We start from the raw sequence: 13,789 nt of genomic DNA on the forward strand, positions 1-13,789 counted from the left end.
CCGGGGCGTGATCCGATTGCTCACGGCTCAAAGATACTATCATAAATAAAATGTGACAATATCTAATTAATTATTTTAATTTAAATGTACACACAATAATCAAATACAACAAAACAATTCAAATAAATAAATACAATCAATTAATTTTAAGTTTGTCTTCAATATAACCTATGGTCTTGACTAAATATCCATACTTCAACCTAAGCAACCTGCATATGCGTAGAAAATGGAGTTTGTCAACAACACTTGTTGAGTGAGATGATCACCAATTTTGAATCATTAAATAATAGCATATATATATATATATATAGTTGATAAATGATAAATGCGCAAACCAACCATGTGATAATAATCAATCGAATCATAACAAACATGCATATAACCAAATCGTGTGTGCCAATGAAATCGTTGCCAAGCAAATCGGGCATTGATTACAATGACTAAGGTTGTCGTTTTACCTTTGCCAAGCGAATCGGGCTCCGGTTACTAAGATGGTCGTATGATCATACTAATGAGAACCCTCTACAAGGGGATATGTTGGACCTCTCCGAAACGTTATCAAGTAAACAATTAAACATGTAGCAACTAGCAAATAACATTCAACTGATATTCACACAATGATTATATTTGCGATTTTGTGTATATATATAGATAGAAAATATGAATAAGTACGCATATGTCCCCAAAACGTTTGAAAACAGTAGATAAAGAGGGGAATGATCAAACTCACCTGATCGAATAAGCTAGACGGGAATGTTTACAACAAGAACGATAATCACACTCCTCGAGAATTACCGACAATAATCCTAATTTAAATAATGTTATGAGTGATTTATTAATGATATAATACGTATGATAAATTTAGGATTTCGATGTGAATTGAGCTACAATTATGATTTGTATGTTATGGATTGAACGATTGATCTCTACGAATTATTATTATTATTATTTAATTATAACAAGTTATTGTTTAACACATAATCAAACTTACAGATAATTAATTTGAATAAATATAAGTTGAGATCTATTATAATAATCGTTTAAATATATAGTTTATAGTAAAATTTATATCTTAAAATCGTTAACGAAATTCTAATGATATAATCTAACACGTTTAATACGTTTTGTTATATATATATATATATATATATATATATATATATATATAATAAATAGCTAAACTTATGAAAACGTTCAACGACAAGTACATCAATATTGGCGTTAGATTTTATTAAAATACTTGTTGGTTCATTATTAATAAGATATATACATATATATATACACACACACACATACATACACGAAAACTTGTAACGAGATTACTTGACACAAACGCTAACTTATGATGTTGGTTTAACTAAAATATTGTTTATTTAATAATTAATATTAATTATAATATAATATATATCCTTAAAATAAGTTAAAAATAATAGAAATAAAAATATCCAAAAACTATAGGCTGGCCGGGACTCGAACCCGCGCCAGTGGCCGGTTCTCTCATTAACACACACACACACACACCAGCCGGTAGTTGATTAAGGTTTGTAAACTAATTAATATATATAAAAGTTGATTAAACCAGATTGGACATAAACCCTAAACGAGCAATTGATCAATCCGTTAAATGTTTGCTTAATTGCTGTTAGGGCTAATGTCAAATGATGTTAGATGAACAACCTGCAAGCTTTAATTACCTGAAATAGCAATGAAACCAGGGAGAACGATCATCCCATTGCGGCGGCAAGAACAGGTTTCGAACAGAGGTTTATGGCCAAAATCAAAGCAATTAAGTTTAGGGGTTTTGTTCGTCGGGTTATAAAGGAGGTGTAGACGCAAGTAATTGAATTTTGATAAACCCTAAGTTATATAATCAGTTATATGTTAGGTCGGTTCACAGAATACGTAAATACGCATCATGTTTAATCTTGTTTCCTAATTAATGAAATCGTTTAGGCCGAAAATGGTAATAGAAATCACAAACACGATTTGATTCTAAGTTTAGATCGACAATTATGGCTTAAGATAACTAAACGGGTCACGGATTTGGGTTAACGGGTCATAGGTATGGGTTTGGTAAATGGATCATAAAGATTATATAGAAATTGTATTCTTAGTCCTTAAGGATTTGAGATGGAAACAATAGTGGGTTAAAGTTTATATTCGGGTTAAAAACGTTCATTTTCTAAAGTTATATATAAATATATAAACAATTATAATTTTATAATAATGTCTCGATAAACGTGTTTATTTTTCGTTGTTAAATTTTTCCCGAACGTAAGACGGGTCGGGTAATAGGTATAAGTTCATTCTTTGAAAAACCCGAGTTGTTACATGTACTTGCCTAGTAAATTAATTAATGATAATATTGTCACTTAATAGTGTCACATGTGTTTTGAACAATCTGTACGTCACATTTGGGAGTTTCCGCTCTAGCCGGGATGTTACAGTTAAACACCCATTTCAAAATCCTTAAGATTATAATTTAATGAAACGATATTGGATTTTAATAATCTAAATTTTTGGTCCATTAGTTGGTATTAACTCTAACTAAAGAAATTCCCTAGGTTAGTTCCAACTTTCATCCTCTTGGCCTCCACCGAGCCTTTTCCGAACTAGAACTAGCACACTTAGTTTTAGAGCAAAATATATCATTTCTCCAAGTCGATGGGGCAAATGAAAACAGATAATTAAACTTACCCACCACCACCACCACCAATAAGATTACAGGTTTATGATGGGATGGCTTGAAAAAAAATACTCACGCGCCTCGCTCGAGCGTTGGAAATAGAGGAGCCGAGCTTGAACAAAAGCTCTGTCTGAGTTAAACGAGCCTAGCTCGAGCCTAGTAGACCTCGGACTCAGCTCGGCTCACTTGCACCCACATCAACACCCCAAAGCTAACTGAGTTAGTCTCTATTAGAAAATGGCTCGGTGAAAGCCAATGTGGTGAGAGTTGGGATTAACATAGGGAATTTAATAAGTTGTGATTAATGTCGGTCAAAAGATCAAAATATGGATTACTAAAATCCAATATCCCTATAATGAAACCACAAATATTTTATTTGTATAAAAAAAAAACTTGATGTTACAAGATCACATTGAGTTCCTTAACAGCTGCCACGAACATTAATGCGTCAATTGTCATCGAATTTAGTACGTGAACTTGAGTGTGTGCAAACTTCACAAGAACTATGTTTCGTTAGTAAAAGTGTTTGGCTACGGATGTCGTTTGTCATTTATGTGAGCTCGTTACGGGAAGAACAAGATGGGTGGGCTGGGGGCTTCTTGTAACCACCATCTAGCGTGAGAATAAGTAATCATGTAACATTCGTTACTTTTCAAACCCGAAAGCCTGACCTATTTTAAATTTCGGTTATTTTATTTATAAATATATATTATATATTATTATATTCTCAAGAGTCGTTTCAATATATTCTGTTCATCGTTTAGTATTAATATAATACCCACGAGGAATTATGTTCGTTCGTTTCTTTCTTTCGTTTTGCTCAAAAAATCAAACTACAAGATTTAAAGTTCTTCTTTTTAAACGATTACGAACTATGAGCGTATAACATAATTAAATATCTATAATCTATATTTTATTTCTTATTTTAATTACATTTCAAAGTTCAAGGTTTATATTGTAATTTATATTTTAACCTATTTCAAAATAACTTCAAGGTTTATATTGTAATTTATATTTTAACCTATTTCAAAATAACTTCAAACTTGGAGGACCAAAATTGTAATTAATTCAAAATAATAATATTCTTTTTCCCTAACCCAGATCCCCCCTCTTTCGTTTTCACGACAGCCCTCCTGTGGCTGGATTTCCGGCGCCTGCGAGGCTTAAACGGCTCAATTTATCCACTTTTAATAATTAATTATTCATAACGGAATTAGACCTTAGCATGAACCCTTAATCCTCGTCCATAACATGTTTTAACATTCAAAAAAATGAGCTAATTGATCCGTAATTTCCTTTAACTACCGGAATCCGTTTTAAATAACAATAACGAATTTAATCTATTATGTCTCAATTGGCACTATAAATAGATCTTAAAAATCAAACTAAACTTGTAACCAACATCAAAATAACATAAATCACTCTCTGTAAATCATAATCGTTCATCCAAGACCGTCTCCGGCAAGCCGTCGTTCTTTGTCAAATCAATACAACACCAGGTGATAATTATATGATTTTGAATCATTTTTCAGTAACAAACAAAACCCCTAAACTTGATTTACCATACATGGAACCGATTTGGAGAATTTGATTTTAGGGTTTATAGATGAAGAAGATGAACTTTTGATACTAGTTTAAGTAGTTTTCCATCTGATCTTTTAACATCCAAGTAGCTTGGTCTAATGATTTGTTCTCTGGTGAATGGACAGAAGGACCAGGGTTCGAACCCGGGTCAGGCTTTTTTTGGTTTATATTTTTTGAAAAACCTTTTTCTTATATATATATTAATCGTTAAAAATTATTAAAAATCTTTTTAAATCAAATAAAATTATTTTAAATTAAATAAAATTATTATTAAATTAAATTTATCATTATCCCTCAAAAACAAACTTTTAATATTTCGTTAAGTCCCGTAAAACCCGTAATATTATATTATTCGTTTCGCTAAACTGTTAATATTATAATATTTTATTATTACCTTTTCGTTAACTTGATAACCCGCTAAAATAATGATTTTCGGGATAAATCTTATACCGTTAAAATTCGTATGCCATAATTATTTAAGTTCTCATAATAATAAATTATTAATTAAACAATATTTAAATAATATATTTCGTTAGACCGTTAAAATTAGTTTATAATTCCGTTACTATTTAATTCGTTAAATGTTAAACTTTAAGTCGATAACTTTGGTTCAACAACATAAGTATTTTTCCGAGAGATGACCCGTAAATACTGTAACTTTCGTTCTAGTATTTAGTTAGAATGTTAACAAATCGTTAAGTTTCGTTAAAACCTAAAACTAATATTATATTATAAAATGCCATCAAATGTTAATAAATATATTGAGATAATGCAATATCCCGTTGACCAATTATATATAACTTTTTCAATCCCGATAGTTAGATTTTGTTTTTGTTTTAATTATAGTTCGAGAAGTTCAATCGTTTCGGATTTTTTAACGCACTTTCGGTTGCTTTGGTTTCGTTATCATGATTTCGGTTTTCATTTCCAAGTTTATCTTCGTTTTCAATGTGAGTTTCTTACACCCCCTTTTAACGTTTTTATTACTTTTGGGGGTATTATATATATCTTATCTACTCAATGGTTTATCGAGACATTTACAAAACTGCGATTCATATCATGGACTTGTGTGTTTACTTGCTTATGCGCGTTAATTTCAATTTCAAGTGGTTGCCTCAATAAGTATGATCATACGTCCCCCTTTGCACTTAGGACCACTTTGTTATGAGTGGAAAAGGGACCCCCGATCCGAGTACGTTGGCTGTTACCGCCTGGATATGAAGTAGTTATAATTTTCACAAGTTTCATGGAATTGCATGATTTTTATGTACTTATATAAAACTTGTGTGAACTCACAAACTATTCAATTAGTTGACCGTATTTTATATATATGTTACAGGTACAATTAGTAGAAGATGGCACATGGAGAAGATACTAGACTTAGGTTATTTAAACCAATTAGCAAACTGCTTAGTTGTATCTATTTTCCTTGTATTATTGTTTCAAACTCGTGTACTTGACTTGTAAATTAATTAATGATAATATTGTCACTTAATAGTGCCACATGTGTTTTGAACAATCTGTATGTCACACTCGGGCGTTTTCGCTTAAGCCGGGGTGTTACAAATCATTCTTCGTAGAGAGAGAAAGTACTTAATTAAAGTGACTAATGTAATATGAGAGTTGTGAATGAATAACCTTATGATGATTGAGATAGTATTTATAGCCGGGGGTGAGGGAATATAACTGGTGGAGTTGTCACTATCCATAAGATTCTTCCTTTCGCCTGAATGGACACGTGACTTAATTTGATAGGAGATGATAGCTAGCCATGTGCTAGGTCGTTAGGGGACGTCTAGCTGGCTTCTCCCGATTGGGTGTGCCATCACGTGCTCTCTATGAATGAGGTATATGTCACTATTAGAGAATATTTTGGTAAGCTTCTAGAAGGATTGTTATAACTGTTTTTCCTCTAAAGATATGAAGTCATTCTTCCTTTCTGTTCTTCCGCCTGTGGGTCTCTCCTGCGACTCTTATGTTCTTTGTCCTGCAGACGGCTTCCATTGCTTCTGGAAGAATGTTTGGACCCTTTATTTCTTAGCGGATGACTCTCGCGGGTACTATGGGTGACCCGCGAAATCTTCCTAATTTCTTGGGTCGTTTTGCTACCCTACCTATATAGTGGGGAGCTTTAAAGCCCTTTCACAATGCCACGTTATCACCACTTGGGCATTGGCGGCTAAGCCCCAAACTATAATGCCTCTCTATAGTTTAACGACCCAAGGGCTTTAAACCTTTTATTTATTTATTTATATATTTTTCAACAAACACATACAATACAAACTAAATAATAATATAATAATATTAAAATTAAAATTTAAATAAAAATAAAAAACATAAAATAAAAAAATAAAAATAGAAAACATACAAATAAAAAACACAAAAAAAAATAATGAAAACATAACAATTTAAATTAACCAACATATAACAAATATTCGTCGTCGTCATTGTCCTCGTTTGTATATTTGGTCAATATCTTTGTTTTTTTCCTCCAAAAAAGCCCGTGTGGGCGGATCTAGATGCGATAGATCCTTTGCGAGGAACTTGAAATCCTTGTCTCGTTGCCGCCCTGATTAACTTTTTTCTCTTTCATCATGCATGGCTCCGTATTCCGCATGCATCGATTTTCTTTCTTCACGCATTCTTGTGATGTCATCTTTTGAGTCTTTTTTAACCTTGGCAATCTCGGATAGTTTAAGCTCCAAGTTGTTAAAACGCAAGCTCACTTTGGACCTCATCGAAGATGCCGTTCTAGACGAAGATTCTCCACCTCTAGCCGCCGCCTGGGCTTTATCTCTTCATATCGGACGTGGTAACTCTTCCAGTTCATCAAAAACAAAATCGGGATCAAAGTCGTTTAGATTAAATTGACAACGACCATCCGACGTGGCTAGAGACGGCAATTGATCGGCCGAAGTAGACGTTGTCTTTGACTGTTTGGACGGCCGCGATGAAGATGACGGGACAGGATGCCACTTTGGTGAGCTCGTGCATTGTCTCCAAGCTTCCAACATATTGAAATCTCCTTTATATTCGACCCTGTATTGTTTTAAGACAAACTCCATCACGTTGGTATCGCTCATGCTGTCTTTTCTCCATTGTTTGCAACGCGAGAGTAAATGTTGGAGAAGTTGGTTACTTTTTGCGCATTGCCTTCCATTTGTTGTAGACGGAATTCTCCACGCGGTAAAAACCTCGACCATTGTAGCAAAGAATTTAGTACGTATTTAAACTCAGGGGGTATGCTTACCTTCGCATTCGATAGAAATAAAAACTTAATATTAGTCAACAAAAAAAATAAAACATGATATATATATATATATATATATATATATATATAGTTTACCTTGAATTGAGTCTTCGGATGAGTCAATCCATGCACGTGCCAATGTCATCTCCTCATCCGTTTCCACTTTAATCTTTCAACATTTTCCCTAGTTGTTTGACCGTCTGGTTTCTTTTTATGACTTTGTTTATGACGAAGTTGCGCTTTGGATACTTGGGTTTGGGGTACTTGGGTTTCGGGTACTTGCGAAGACATATACGGTACTGGCGGTTGAAAGAACATATCGGTGAACGATTGCATGGGTGGAGGCAATACGGGTCGATGACCGTGTTGGTTGGCAAAGAAAGGGTTATCAGGGTCGTTATTTGAGAGCCCACCACAATTGAGCCGGATCCCATGGATTCGGGTTTGAGCTCGATCTTGGGTTCTGGTTCGGGTTCGATTTTGGGATTGGGTTTGAGCTCGGATTTATGGTTGTAGAAAGTTGTGAGATTTGTTTGAGTAAAATGATGGTGTTTGTTTGAGAATTAATAGAAAGTTGTTTTAGTAAAATAGGTCAATTTTTTTTTAAATTCAAACGGTCGTGATACCGTTGGATGAGGAGGCCCAGCCAAATTTCCACCCATTGCGCCAGTCTTCGTGAGGCCGCCCCCTTGAACGTCCCTTAGGCGGGCGCCCCTCGGCGGTGTTACTCTCCAAAAACGGCCCAACTCCGCCATAGCGAACTGCCTTAGGACAGACAGGGGACACTTATATCGTGAGGCCAAAGCCTTCATTATCGAAAAGCAAGACTCCTAGTATAAAATTAAATAATTAAAACTTGCTTGCCTTTATTTCTGTACAGTATTCAAAGGGTATCCCTCTATTAACCGTCGGCTGCCCACTCTCGAGTTTCGAACTGCTGCCGCATCGTCTTTTTTTATTATTTTTTTTAAATCTCTCTCAACCGACTGACTTCTTTACGCAATGTTTTTAAAACCGGACTGGTTCGGCCAACCGGGGATTCGGTCACTCGACCGGTCCGATTCGATATAGTTCGCTCGCTTATCAAAAGACCGGCCGGTCTGATCCGGTTCACCGGTCCGACCGTAAAACCGGACCGGTTCAACCGGTTTATTATGGAATTTTCATATATTTTTTGATTTAACATTTTTTCATAGTTTTTTTAGTTCGGCCGGTCCGACAGGTTCAACCGGTTGAACCGGTGAACTGGTAACCCGACCGGTTCAGTATCCGATCTGGTTATGAAAACCGGTTATGAAAACATTGTCTTTACGGGCATCATTTTGAATTAATTCCCATCCCAATATTGCAACCCTTTTTTTCTAATTGGGTTTTGCGTTTCTAATAGACCAACGGCCCAAGGAAAATCTTCTAATTGAAGCCCACCATTTATTATTGGTCCAAAAGTTTAATTATCCCAACTAGAGGTGCAAAAAAAAAAACGCGAACCCAGAACCGGACCCGAAAAAAAAACTCAAAACCGGTTTTTTATACCCGTGTTTTTAATACCCGAATCCGTACCTTACCCTACCGTAGGGTACGTATAGGGTATAAATTTCAGTACCAAACCCCGTACCCGAACCGGACTCGATTTGTCCCCGGTAATACCCGAAAACTGGAACCGGGTTTTTCCAATGCCCGAAATCGGTTTTTTCCAATACCCGAAACCGGGTTTTTAAATACCCGATCTATAATCGAAAAATACTTTAAAGATATCCGATAAATACCCCTAAAAAGTGCAACTCCCTTAAAAAATCCAATCCATACCCGGAAAATACCAGGTAAAAAAATAGGGTTTTTTTCAATATCTGGAAATAGGGTATTCAAATACCCGGTTTTAGAGAACCCGGTTGTATACCCGACCCGAACTCGACACATAGAGTATGGTTTTTAGAGACAATACCGGGACCCGAACCCGATCCGGGTATTGCCAATACCCGATTTCCAATACCCGGCCATACCCTAACCCGATTCCATACTCGAACCCGGGTATTTTAAAAACCCGATTTGTGCACCTCTAATCTCAACTTCTCTAAGTCTCAACTACAATTGATTTGTGCATATTCGCACTTCACTCAAAATTTTCTTTTGGATAAATATTAAAGGTGACTGACTAGGTGAGTTTTCTTATTGTAGTTAGCATACATGTTGAAACGCGTATAAATAATAAATGAGCTAAGTCAAGTTTTAAACTTATTCACAAGCGCTCGAGCTTCCCGGTACAAAGCTCGAATCAATTCCAGTTCGAGCTATTTAAGTTAGACGATCCAAATTCGAAATTTTTAAGTTAAACGAGTCGAGTTTGTGCTCGACTAGACCATCCCTCTACATGAAACTGGTGTCAAGTTATAAAATGATAGATAGACAGGGTGTAGAAAACTTAGAGCTTTCATGATTGGTGAAGTTGATAATTTTTCCATTTTATGTGGTTATAACCTAATGTTTTGGATAATATGTAGTGAAAACACTAGCTGGATATATGTTTGGAAGCATTCAAAATATCCTTTAATGTAGGTTTTCAAAATCACTGTCATTAATCAGCTGGACTTGCCATTGATTTTGGGAGCATTCAAAAATTCCCATTGTTGTCTCTTTAAAGTTTATATTCTTTCTGAGAAGTCTACATTTTGATTGAAACACCTTGATGCACCAGCTTTACCCACTAGTGGTCCCTAGTGACTTGAACAGTGAGAGAATTTTAAGTTACTACTCTATCACTAAATAAATGATGTAGGGTCACTCATATATTCATGAATACAATAAGTATATTAGTATTCATAAGTAGTGTATTACTAATGAGTACACTAAAATATTATCAATATCAATAAGTATTATAATCATTGGTTAATGCATTATACTATTCTTAAAATGCGTATATTGTATTCACTAATGAATGCACTAAAGTATATAGTGTCACCACATTAAATTTTTTATGTTTCACTTAGTTACAATATGGCTCTTGTGACACTTTTTGTGTATGTCCAGTATCCCAACCAAAAATTGCATCTATTGTTTCGCTAAATTACAATTCTTTCACCGCGTGATCTTATGTATTGCATGTTGGCAAGCTTGAAGCTTGCTATATTTTGATGGTTTTGATGTCTTGGATCTTCTTCCTTTTGTCCTCATAAACATTATCATTCATCACTTCCTATGCTACTTGCAAGTTGCAATCCCCATTCCTCTCCCCATATCCTCCAACCCATACACACAGAGATAAAGGTTCCACCAAGTATGGCTGCCAGCTGAAATAAAACATATGGAAATCACTTTAAAAGGGGTGCAACAGGAAAATTACTATAGGCTGTCTTTTTTTTATTTTGAACTTTTTTTTTAATTTTCACTTTGAATTTTAAGTATATACTAGCGTCATTCGTTATGGCCATTCTTCTTATTTTCCATCATTTATGTCTGCGCTACCTTAGCTTTTCCTTCATAATTCAATCTAGCCATTGAACCCATATTAGACCTCATTCTCCATCATTCCAATAATTTATATTATTGAAATACATAAAAAAAAAGTTTAAAAAGAAAAGGAAAATAATGTGATTGGGTGAGGTTGTAAGTGCCGGTGTCATACAATGGAAGAAGTGGAAATGACCAGCATGAGAATTGTTATTTCCCTCACGTCACTAGTGGCCATGGGAGAGTGTTGGCACTATGATTAATGACGTGTTATGTTGATATGGAGCTCGCCTGACTTGTCATTAGTTTGTTAGTTGATGTGTCATTAGTTCGTTAATAAGTGTTGTTATGACAGTTAGTTAGGAGTGAGACAGATTGATAAAAAGATTAGGGCTTTCATTTTGTAATAACATCCATAATATAAAGTCATTTTCTCTCTTCATCTTGTTCTTTACTTTCTCTGATTTCATGGTATCAGAGCAGGATTCCGGTCATCTGCTCGTTTCCGGTCATCTTTCCGATTAATTTTCACGCTTTTGATCTTCCGTCTTCTTTAAACTTCAACTCAAATTCTGTTCTGTTCATCCTTATAGCAAATTCGCAATTCATTTGATTAACAAATTATGTTCTGTTCTACTTCAATTCATTTTTTATATCATCAATTCGTTCAAACTTACCAATTCAGTTTCGTGCCCTAAAAATCATGACTACTGCGTTCGTTCCAGAAAACTCAATCAATAATCAAATTGATTCTTCAAATCCATTATACATTCATCCTTCAGATCATCCTGGCATGTTGTTAGTTTCAAAGGTATTTGATGGATCTGGATTTGGAGCTTGGAAGAGAGCTATTTCAATCGCTCTGTCTGCCAAGAACAAGTTAGGGTTTGTTAATGGTGAAATTGAAGCTGCTACCGTTCCAATTCAACGTCAAACCTGGCAAAGATGCAATAATATGGTAATATCTTGGCTATTGAATGCTCTATCAAAAGATATTAGTGAAAGTGTATTGTATGCTCAAACTGCTAATCAGATATGGAAAGAACTTAATGATAGCTGGAAAACCTAACGGTGCCAAATTATATCAACTACAGAAGCGTTTGTGTGACATTTCACAAGGAAATAATGACAGCCACATACTATTCATATGTGTTCATGTGGTAATGCTCAAATTCTGGCTAAAAGAGATGAGGATCAAAAACTAATTCAGTTTCTTATGGGATTGAATCCTACATATTATGCAATGAGAAGTAGTATCTTGATGATGCAACCAATGCCATCCATTAATCAAGCATATTCTCTTCTAGTTCAAGATGAAAATCAAAGGGAAATACATGCTACTACTCAATTTAACTAAGATTCTGCTGCAATGAATGCATATAATTCATCTAAAGGAGTTCAGTATGAGAAAAATAATGGAAAGAAAGGTTTATCTTGTACCAATTGTAAGAAGAACGGACACACTATAGATACATTCTATAGACTCATTGGTTTCCTAAAAGATTTCAAGTTTACAAATGCAAATGTTACCAAGCCTAAGCGTTTTGCAGCATCTGTTTCATCTGAGGAACCTGGGAACATTTCTGCTGAAAGTGATAACAAAGCAATGGTGAGTTCTTGTAATCGTACTCAAGAACAATACAATGGACTTATGAATCTGTTAAACAATGTGCAAATGGGGCCTGCTTCCTCTGCTGTTACTTCTGGTTCCACAATCAATTCTGAGAATTTTGCAGGTATAATATCTTGCAATTCGTCTTTAAATTCTTCAGTTCATGATCACACTACATGGATCATTGATACTGGTGCTACAGATCACATGTGTTTTGATGAAAGTTTGTTTAGCAACCTTCAAACTCTTTCAAAACCATTTTATATCACTCTACCTAACGGAAATCTGATTGTTGCCAACAAATTTGGCACAATCAATCTTACTCCTACTTTTTCAATATATCATGTGCTTTTGGTTCCTCAATTCCACCGTAACTTGATTTCCATTCCTAAGCTTTGCAATGATACAAATGGATTAGTGTTTTTAATAATCATTCGTGTATCTTGCAGGCCCCTTCCATGAGCAAGCTACTGGTTCTTGGTAAACTCCTGAATGGTTTATACCTTCTTAAGCAACATTCTGATATACTATCTTCACATAATAATGTTGTTTCTTCTCTTAAAAGTTGTAATGTTGTTTTTGGTCATACTTGGCATGCCAGACTTGGACATTTGCCTCTTTACAAATTAAAAACTTTGAGTGTTTTCCCACATACACATATTGATGAGATTGCAACTTGTGATGTATGTCCTCGGGCTAGACAACATAGATTATCTTTTCCTCAAAGCCATATTAAAACTGTTAAAGCTTTTGATATGATTCATGTTGATGTATGGGGTCCCTATAATACACCAACTTACAATGGTTATAATTATTTCTTAACCATTGTTGATGATTTCACTAGAATTACTTGGACATATTTGCTCACTACTAAAAGCAATGCCTTTTCCAATTCTCCAAAACTTCATTGAAATGGTCCAAGTGCAATTCAATACACATGTTAAATGCCTTAGAACAGATAATGCTTTTGAACTTGGTTCTGGTAACAAACAATCAGAATATTTACTCAGTAAAGGCACTGTACATCAAACATGTTGTGTTGCAACTCCTCAACAAAACGGGGTGGTTGAGAGAAAACATAAACACCTTTTAGAAACCGCAAGAGCATTATTGTTTCAATCTAAATTACCTTTACGATTTTGGGGAGAATGTGTTCTCACATCAACTTATCTCATCAATCTCTTTCCAACTTCAATTTTGAATGGGAAAACAC

General features: G+C 34.8%; 1 protein-coding gene across 1 annotated transcript; it reads left to right on the plus strand.

The window, feature by feature from the left end:
* The first annotated feature begins 11,667 nt into the window (after positions 1-11,667).
* Positions 11,668-12,033, plus strand: LOC143619507 (uncharacterized). Its single transcript, XM_077091418.1, has one exon. The coding sequence runs from the start codon at positions 11,668-11,670 to the stop codon at positions 12,031-12,033; it is 366 nt and encodes a 121-aa protein (XP_076947533.1).
* Positions 12,034-13,789: the final 1,756 nt, after the last annotated feature.

Source organism: Bidens hawaiensis, unplaced genomic scaffold, assembly GCF_021521415.1.
Source record: "Bidens hawaiensis isolate Kalapana, Puna unplaced genomic scaffold, B.hawaiensis_p1.1 tig00002477_1, whole genome shotgun sequence".
In the NCBI taxonomy this organism is placed as follows: domain Eukaryota; kingdom Viridiplantae; phylum Streptophyta; class Magnoliopsida; order Asterales; family Asteraceae; genus Bidens; species Bidens hawaiensis.

Coding starts and splice junctions, on each gene's coding strand:
- LOC143619507 (XM_077091418.1), top strand. CDS start 11,668: ATGACTACTGCGTTCGTTCCAGAAAACTCAATCAATAATCAAATTGAT.